At 37.4% G+C, this 10,000-nt stretch overlaps 1 protein-coding gene across 2 annotated transcripts in view; it reads left to right on the forward strand.

Annotated features, from left to right (window-relative positions):
• LOC122243791 (GPALPP motifs-containing protein 1) overlaps window positions 1-6,022 on the forward strand; it is a 6,893-nt gene extending 871 nt beyond the window's left edge. For both annotated transcript variants that reach the window (XM_086544480.1, XM_086544479.1), the window contains exons 2-6: window positions 1,868-1,937; window positions 4,141-4,595; window positions 4,729-4,896; window positions 5,297-5,443; window positions 5,586-6,022. In XM_086544480.1, the coding sequence (XP_086400606.1) occupies window positions 1,880-1,937; window positions 4,141-4,595; window positions 4,729-4,896; window positions 5,297-5,443; window positions 5,586-5,744 (987 nt within the window). In that variant the 5' untranslated portion in view covers window positions 1,868-1,879 and the 3' untranslated portion in view covers window positions 5,745-6,022. The remainder of the gene's footprint in view (window positions 1-1,867; window positions 1,938-4,140; window positions 4,596-4,728; window positions 4,897-5,296; window positions 5,444-5,585) is intronic.
• Window positions 6,023-10,000: the final 3,978 nt, after the last annotated feature.

The following is a 10,000-nucleotide window of genomic DNA, read 5'->3' on the forward strand; positions in this document are numbered from 1 at the left end:
TTTACTTCAAATCTAATTGCTCTTCCTCTTCCTAGTACTCTTAGAGTATTTTCAATGATATATTTCTGAAATATTGACTCATTTATGGCATTTGTCAATTTGATGGGATTGTTAAAATTTGCTGAGTTTGACTCATCTGTTAAGCTTATGAGAACTACATTTTGATTTTGTTTTTCTTGCCTGTTTACTGTGTCTTCTTCTTCCATGGTTTGTTGGTAATTTTCCTGGGGGTGTTCTTCGGTGTTGGCTTCCCGGGGTCTTGCGCCGGTGTTGTCGTTTCTTGGTTGTTTGGGAATTGGGTTTTCTTCGCTGTCGCTATCACAATTTCTTCGTCTTCTGTTGTTTTGAGGATCTATTATCATGTCCTTCACTATTCCAGGTTTTTCTCCTGGGTTTGGATTGGATTTGGTGTCCATTTACTGTCTGAATTCACTTCACAAGCACTAGTGTTTACTCTATCAGGCAGCGTGGTCGATCCTTATAAGTAACAAGAAAACAAGAAAGAAAGGCTGATCCAGGGATTATAGACATCAAAAGTCTAAAACCCAACAGGAGAGTATAGCGTGTTTAGTAGGCTAGTTCAGGGGAAGTTTAGAGAGAGTGTTTCCATTACATAATTAAGTTACAGTTGTATAGTTTGTAAAGATAGAAATTTAGTTTTCGTTACGTTTGGCGTTTTCTTATTCATATTTTTAGGATCTTATAATGTTGCTTATATACCCTGGATCTTATTCTTTTGTTCTTTGGGTTTCTTCTGTTATTTCTACTAGTTTTGTTCTTTGTAAGGAAATCTTTGTATGCGTTAGTACGTCATACCAATTAATAGAATTATGTTGAAGTCATTTAGTTTTATTCTATTGAGAGCTTGTTTTAATTTGACTCTGTGTGACTGGATTCTTGGGCAATGTAGTATTATATGTTCAATAGTTTTTACTTTGTTTTTGCACCGTCTGTAGAAAGGGTCGGTATTTTTTAAATTTTGTCTTCCATTGTTAAAAAAAATTGTTTTAATTTTTTATGGTATTTTGGGGGTCTTTTGATTTGACTATAGGATTATTTAGTATGTGTGGTGTTTTAGTGGCTAGGTCAGCTCTTTCATTTCAGTTGATGTTTCTGTGTGATGGAATCCATTGCAGTATTTTGGTTTTCTCTTTTTAGTTTTAGGTAGTGGCTTGGATTTTGAAGTAAAACCTGATTGTAAAGTACACAATGATTCTCTGAAAATTATGAATATACTGAACTGAAATTACCAAGTGATATTATGTAGATCATATAATTCTAGGCTAGTACCTAGAGTGTGGTGCATGGTTGGTTAAGAGATTGTGTGTGTGAACTAATGAAATTGAAGTGTGTAATTAATATCCTTGGATATGTTTGCATTTCACATGTGAAAACATTTTTAGTAGGTTGCAGCTTATGTAAATCTCCTAATAGAGAAACATTCTTGTGTAATCATTTATTAAAATCTGAATTATTTTGTGATTCCATTTCTGTTAAAAAATCAAGTAAATGGTATGTCAATGTATGTACCAATCATAATGTGAATATTGCAGTTAGTATTGCATTTGCCAAACAAAGAGACAACCTAAATATATCTATTTCTATCTCTGCCTGTTTGTCTCTATCTATCTATCCGTTTGTCTGTTTGTTTATCCATGTATACATATAGACCTTCATATATGCATTTATACAGATGCTTATGCATCTGTATAGATTATGTATATTTATTGGTTAACTTCGAAGTATTTATGAAGCACTTTGGATGTTTGTACTCAATTTGTATAGGGCTTGATATATTTGACAGAATTACTGATAAGTATTTAATGATCAAAATCTATGCTGAGAAATAGATTTCTTATCTTTGTAGATAGAAACAGCCATGAGTGATTCAGAGAGTGGAGATGATGCGTATGGACCACCACTTCCTCCTGGTATAAGTAAGTATATGTATTGATACTTATGTAATATAATAAGGTTTATGAACAGAGTCAGTGTTTTGTAATAAGGAAGATGACTAGAGTTAGTTATTGGTAGGATTCTCAGTTCATTCCAATGAGGTTCATGAAGGATAGGTCTACCCAGGCCCTGTGCCATGGCTCAGGTTGATTTATTTATAAGAGCAGATAATCTATTCATAACAGACTGTTTATCATAGAGGCCAGATTGCTTTCATGTGTTACAGTCTCCACAAAATTAGTGACAAGCAGTGGTGGTCTTGAATGATAGCATGCCATCTACATTGTACACACATTCAATGTATCTCCATGTTGAAAGCATAAACAACAATAAAAAACCCCTCTTGGAGTATCAGACCTTTACAAGGAAATAGAATGGCTACAGGCAAATAAAAAGGACCTACAATTTCCTTTCATTTATTAACCTGTTAACCCATTGCAGACAGAGATAAATTTGCTTGCCCAACCTCCAGGATAGGTTTTATTTTAGAGAGAGACCGCTTGAAGCAATTTAATTTGAATCATCCCACTCTCTTTCAGGCATTCGTTGTAAAACTAGAGTGGTTTTTGTTTATTATTTTTTTGTGTGTTTTATTGAGTTTAGAGACTTATATGTGCCATATGACAGGCTCTATCAGTGCTGCAGTTGACTAAAATTGTAGTATATTATCCATATTAGCTCATTATTTCCTTTATACTCAATGTGATAGAAGTATTGCTGTTTTATGGGAGGACAAAAGACAACTTTATTTTTTCGTATTTTTGTGCTGTCATGAACGAATACGAAACATATAACCCCCTACAATAAAGATAACAAGAAGAGGTAGGGAAGAGGAATGAAACCTGTGCTTGTGACTGTGAGTGCCACAATGAAAGACATCCGTATTGGCACAGGAGCACATTTTAGACACTGGGTATGGATTGAGTCACCTTCCTCTTCTCGTTCTGCCTGCACATCCTTCATCGGCGGTAGTTTTGAGCAAGGGTTCATCAACTTAGTGTGTGCCATTGCTCTATAGAGACAGTGCTTGCTAGAGACCGTGGATGGGTGCCATTCAAGGCTCTCTCTCCTGCTGGTGCTAGGAAAAAGTGGTGCCATCTAGGTTTTGGACATTAAGCTAGCACGGTATTACGGTAATTATAGTAATTATGACTGCAGTAGCCATCATCACTCATTCCTTTTTCATAGCACAATTAAATAGCATAGTATTCCAAAATCCCCGAACGTCATGTACGTCATGACGTATGCTTGATAAAAACAAGTAATGCTATTAGTTAATGGGAAGTGAGCTCTTCTAGTATTTTTAGTATATGAAAGATAAGTTGAATGTCTTTAGGTGTTGCATCCATATTTTTCATAGAAAGTGTTACCCAGAATTATGTTCAAGGAGCCTGTAATAGTAGAAATACATTATCAACACAAGGAATTTAATTTAAATTGGGCTTAATAATGGAAAAAAAAAGGTAGATATCCTTTCTTTTTATTAGCATTTTATTAGCATGACTAAAATCATTATAAAGGAAAATTTGAAATAGGTGATTTGTGTTGATTTGTTTATTTCATTATTTTCTTTCTCATTGTGAAAACAGTCATATTAACCCATCCCCGACGGGGGAATTCTAGCCTTGAATGTCCAAATGCCGGGGCGTTCGAATTATTAGGCCTAAATCAATTGAATGGCTGGCACAATACTGTGCCGCCCGGCAACTGGGCTTTTGAATGCGCGGTACACATGCTGTACCACCCGTCTTGTGTGGGTTAAGATGCATTACAGCTGAATAGTACTTTTTGATGCAAAAGTACCTTAAATTTGTTCTTATTGCATTTATTTTCTCTTACTACATGACAGTTTTTTTCATTAGAATTCATTCTTTCATTTTATTTATTGTTATGTGTTTGAGGGAAGACAGTTAAACTACTTTTGGAAGGTTTGTTTTAATTCTTCTTTTGATAATTTATTTATCATTCTTCAGTGGAATCAGTATTAACCCTTTCCCGATGAGGCACGCGCTACGCGAAAACCCCTACGCTGGGCCATTGCAATATTGCATTGGAAAGGTCACACTGGCATGACGCCCCGGCATCGGGAATTTAGCTATGTCACACGAGTGTGACGCACCATCGCCATAGGGTAACGACAGACAAAGATCAGATATTAGAGTTCTAAGGAATACATATTTTCAGAATCAGGTAAACCTGAAGAAAGTGAAGACGATGATGCATATGGGCCATCCCTACCACCCCACATACAAGAAAGTGCCCCAAAGAGGAAAGCAGATGAGAGTGAGGACAACCACAACAAAGCTCCCAAGGTAGACACAGAAAGCGATCAGGAAGAGTCAGGAGACGAAGATGATATGTATGGACCTGCATTACCACCCCACCTGCTCCAGAAGAAGAAGGATGGCATAGTACCTTCCCAGAGTCAGAAGCGCGTCCTAGGACCCACTCTTCCTAAGGGTTATGTCCCATCTGCTTCAGCAACGCCTGTATTAGAGGAAAGGGAAAGCAGTGAAAGTGAAGAGGATGGTTACATTGTGGGACCAACACCATCTGCAGAAAAAATAGATGAAGAGGAGTACAGAATACGACAGTTTGAGTATAGGGCAAAGAAGATGAAGGATAAATTGCAAGGAAAAGTAAGTATAACTAAATGTATATTGAGATTCTGATGGCAGTTTCTGAAAACAGATCTTTGTTTTCATGACTGTAATCAATGTGTTTGGTTTATTACATTCTAAAGACTTATATTTTCCTTTTTTTAATTTATAGGTTGATGATAAACCAATGCAGAGAGAATCTTGGATGCTGGAGCTTCCAGAAGATCGGAAAAGCTTTTGTGGTTTGGAGGCAAGGCAGTTTAGAAGAAAAGCACCTTTGGAAAGGGGTGATCGATCAGTTTGGACTGACACACCAGCTGATAAAGAGAGAAAAGCTCAGGTAAGAGTTGAAGAATATTTCTACATGTTACTCATTCATATGGCCTATAAATATTCTCAATTTTATTTAATGACTTTTTGTTAGTGTTCACTTGAATTAGTGATCATATTATCAGTGTATTTATATGTTTTAGTTTACACTCTATGTTGTATGTAAATTGCCTTTTAACATGGCTCGGGACAGGCTGTCATATGAAACAATGAATTAATTATACCAGTCAGCTAAAATTATTGCATTTATAATGGACTATTAATTTGGAGGGGGAAAAAATAAAAGAAAATATATAAATATATCATAATAATCTTGCTGGATGCATAACTAGTTTTTTTCTTTTCTTTTCTTTCTTTCCTTCTTTATGTATAATTTTTCCTCTTATTTTATTCTACCTACTTTTGATCAGATGGGAATTGAAGAAGATGGGAAAGATTATACCCCTGAAGATGTTGCAGCCAAGAAAAGGGATGAGAAATTGTCAGAAATGGTGGAGAGTTATAACTCAAAAAAGAGAGCTGAACCTCTGATTGACATGCACAAGAAGAAAAAAAAGGTAAGGAGCTGATAATATAGTTAACTTACATAATATAACTTCATAACATGAGAATGATTTGTACCAATAACAATACACAATCACATGAAATATGAAAATTTACTTGCATACATTAGCTTAAGCTGACTGATTTCCCTTTCAGGAAAAGGAAGCTAAAGAAGGAAAGAAGGAGCGTCGTCCTTTCAGCCGAGAGGAAGACATGAATGTCAATAAGTTTGACGACGTTCAGAAAGAAAAGATCCTAAAGAAAGCTCGACACTTAAATGATAGATTTTCTGCTGGTGACAGAAAGTTCCTATAAATCACCACCACCCCCAGAAAAATGTTATATTGAATATGCAATACAGGATGAGGTTGCTTTCCAAAAAGTTTGAGTACAAAGAGGAACTTGTCCTATTTTATTCATGTCTCAATTTTTAAAGAAATTTTATGAATATATCCAAGGCCCTTTATCTTAACAGAAAATATTTTATGACTTGAATGTTAGGATCTATTTATATATTCATAATGAATATGAATATTTGGTATTTTGTTTTAAGTTATTTTTAGTGTAATTAAAGGTTACAGAATTAGAATCTATATATTGCGTTTTCCTCTAACCGAATTACACTATATCTCAAACCAATAGGAATATTATCAAACAGTTGAAGACACAATGGGAATATCAGTGCTCATTTTAACACAATACGTAGCCAAGGAGGTGTAAGGAATTTCCAGGGCAAGAATTTCTCTCTTAATATTTGTGATTCCCATATCAAGTGTTACTGGATACATGATTGGTTACACAGACTATTATTATTATTATATTATTGACAACTACTAGGGGGCATGATGATTAATAAGTCTGGAACCACGTTTCAATATCCACTTGCAATGGATTTCTAGTTATAAATATTAGAACATCATAGTAAAATATAATATTGAACATCATTAGATTGACTGAAAGTCTATTTGCTTTCTACAAATCTGGTTAAGTATCTATTTCTCATTTCGTTTGGCCATTTTTAACCCACTGCGTACGGGTGTCATGACATACATGACGTAGGAGCTTTGGCCTGACGACGGGCGTCATGACGTACATGGCGTTCAGGGATTTTGGAATACTATGCTATTTTATTGTGCTATGAAAAAGGAATGAGTGATGATGGCTACTGCAGTCATAATTACTATAATTACCGTAATACCGTGCTAGCTTAACGTCCAAAACCTAGATGGCACCACTTTTTCCTAGCACCAGCAGGAGAGAGAGCCTTGAATGGCACCCATCCACGGTCTCTAGCAAGCACTGTCTCTATAGAGCGATGGCACACACTAAGTTGATGAACCCTTGCTCAAAACTACCGCCGATGAAGGATGTGCAGGCAGAACGAGAAGAGGAAGGTGACTCAATCCATACCCAGTGTCTAAAATGTGCTCCTGTGCCAATATGGATGCCTTTCATTGTGGCACTCACAGTCACAAGCACAGGTTTCATTCCTCTTCTCTACCTCTTCTTGTTATCTTTATTGTAGGGGGTTATATGTTTCGTATTCGTTCATGACAGCACAAAAATACGAAAAAAATATAGTTGCCTTTTGTCCTCCCATAAAACAGCAATACTTCTATCACACTGAGTATAAAGAAAATAATGAGCTAATATGGATAATATACTACAATTTTAGTCTACTGCAGCACTGGTAGAGCCTGTCATATGGCATATATAAGTCTGTAAACTCAATAAAACACACAAAAAAACAAAACACAAAAAATGCTCTAGTTTTTCAATGAATGACTGAAAGAGAGTGGGAATGTTCAAATTATAATGCTTCAAGCAGTCTCTCTTTAAAATAAAACTTATCCCGGAGGCTGGGCAAGCATATTTATCCCCGTCTGCAATGGGTTAAGAAAGGTTTTAGAGAAATATATGATATATTTCAAACTAACTTCTTAGTAACAAAACTGAGAAGCTACATAACATTTATACAATAAGCAGCAATAAGCAGCATTTTAAAAAAGAAAATGGCCTAAAAGAACATAAAGTTAAAGAAATTCCAAATAAAAATAATCATTGAAAAAAATATTAAACCTTCCAAATGAAGGATACTCCTTGGAAATATCATTTTACTTACATTGCAGTCCATTTAAATACTTAATGCAGTTGATTATATAAGATGTCATGACAACAATAATATATATATGTATATGTATATATATATATAATATATATGTATATATATACATATATATATATACATATATATATATATGTATATATGTATATATGTATATATATATATATGTATATATATATATACATATATATATATATATATATATATATATATATATATAACATACATAATATATATATGTATATATATATATATATATATATATATATATATATATATATATATATATATATATATATATTGAGGCCAGACTAGTAAATGCCATAGACGAGGCAGCCTCAGAAACCATCCCCAAAACTCGTCAGTGGTCCGGGTGTTTCAAGGACGCCTGGTACTACAATGATGAGATTAAGGAGGTCAACCACAGAATCAATATGTGCAGAAGACACTTTCGCAGACAGAGAACTCCCGAGAACCACGCTCTTCTGAGAGAGGCTCTCAGGGATGCTCAGGAAACTGCTAAGAGGTTAAAGCAGGAAAAGTGGCTGGAGTGGTGTGAGTCCTATGGCCACCAAACCTCCCTTTCAGAATTGTGGAACCGTATCAGACGGGCCACGAATCGCTCAGCCCCCAAAAAGACCCACCATGACCCGCGGTCGGAGGCGGAGAGACTGGCACTCGAGTTCTCTGCTAGAACAAGTAGCGTCGGTCTACCAGCAGAGCTGAGGGCATGCCAAGAACAACTGCTCCCAGGCAGGCATGCCCTCATCAGAGAAAAGGCGGTTGAGCCTGATGATACAGATGCCATGTTCTCTCTGAGGGAATTACGGCGAACATACAAAACCAGTTCGCGGTCAGCCCCGGGTTGCAATGGGATCTCCCACCCCATCATTTCCCACCTAGGACATGAAGGTGAGCTTGCACTTTTGCATCTCATCAACAAGTCCTGGGAAGCTTCCTCACTGCCACAGTGCTGGAAGAGGGCTGATATAATTCCCGTCCCCAAACCAAAGGAGCCGGGACGGTACCGCCCCATCTCCCTGCTTAGCTGTCTGGGAAAGACAGCAGAGAAAATGGTACTGAATCGGCTCCAATGGAAGCTGGGACCTCCACATGAACACCTACACGGGTTCACAAGGGGCAAGAGCACTACCCACAGCATGGCCACCTTACTGAGCACTGTCAGCAGCAGCAGCGCTGTCATTGTCTTCCTTGACTTGGAGAAGGCTTTTGAACTGGCAAACCCGCTTGCCATTCAGGAGATCCTGATCCGCAAGGGAATCAAAGGCAGGCTGCTTGCCTGGATTGGCGATTACTTTCGGAACAGAACTGCCAGAGTGAAGTTCCAAGGTCACCTTTCCAGCCATTTGCCTCTGGAGAATGGCACCCCTCAAGGAGGGGTCCTTAGCCCGGCTCTGTTCAACATCCTCATGTTAAACATTCTCGACATTCCACTCCCAGCGGGGTGCACGATCATTTCATATGCAGATAATCTAGCAATTATCTCCACTGGGAGAAGAAATGTGAATCCAGTCAGAAAGGCCCAGCGTTGTCTGGACCTAATATCTGAGGAATGCTGCAGAGTCGGGCTTAAGATCTCAGCAGCCAAATCGAAGGCAATGGCGCTGAAACATGATGTCTGTGATCAAAGACTGCGAGTCCAAGGTCTAGAGCTTGAGTGGGTACACGTCTACCAATACTTGGGGGTATGGATCGATAAGAACCTCACCTTCCGCTCCGAGATCAAACATCTCTTAGACCGGACCAAGGCAAGGTTCTCTGTCATGAGAGCTCTGGCGCTTAGGGGCTGGACACCGCGTACTAAGATCTTTCTACGTGCACGCTGTCCGTCTCATTGTCAGCCATATTCTAAGTCCCTAAGCGCGCCGTGTACATGACATGAACATGCCGCGATTCTTATTCTAGAAGCGCGGGTTCGCGGCAAAAGCGTGGCAAATTCGTGGCAAATGCGTGGAAAGTATTGGAACAATCGTGGAAACTCCGTGGCAAGGGGGTAGGCTTGTCACGATAGTTACACGAGTGAAAAAAATCATATTTTTACTGTACTTTTTCTTACCAATACTTCATATGAGCATACTACGTTTGAAAAGTAATACCTATATTGGTTATATTAGGCATCATTGTCCTAGACACGGATTACAAACTCTTTTAGGAAAACATGGATTCTCTGCTGATTTTGAGTTTGTTTACCTTTTGGCGGACTTTTCGAAGGAGAGTGAAGTTAAATGAATGGTAAAAGTAGTCAGGGACGTAAAATTAAAGCATATAATTATATGAAATATATATACATTAAATCTATATGGATGATATATTAAAAATGCGCATATATGTACAGTATATACAAAGATAAAATAAGGAAGATCTGTTCATAAACACACGGTCCCTCACATCCCGTTTGTTTTGATCGAGCGTAGAGTGAATTACC

Source organism: Penaeus japonicus, unplaced genomic scaffold (genome assembly GCF_977035675.1).
Source record: "Penaeus japonicus unplaced genomic scaffold, GWHDUDI00000001_assembly GWHDUDI00000015, whole genome shotgun sequence".
Taxonomy (NCBI): Eukaryota; Metazoa; Arthropoda; class Malacostraca; order Decapoda; family Penaeidae; genus Penaeus; species Penaeus japonicus.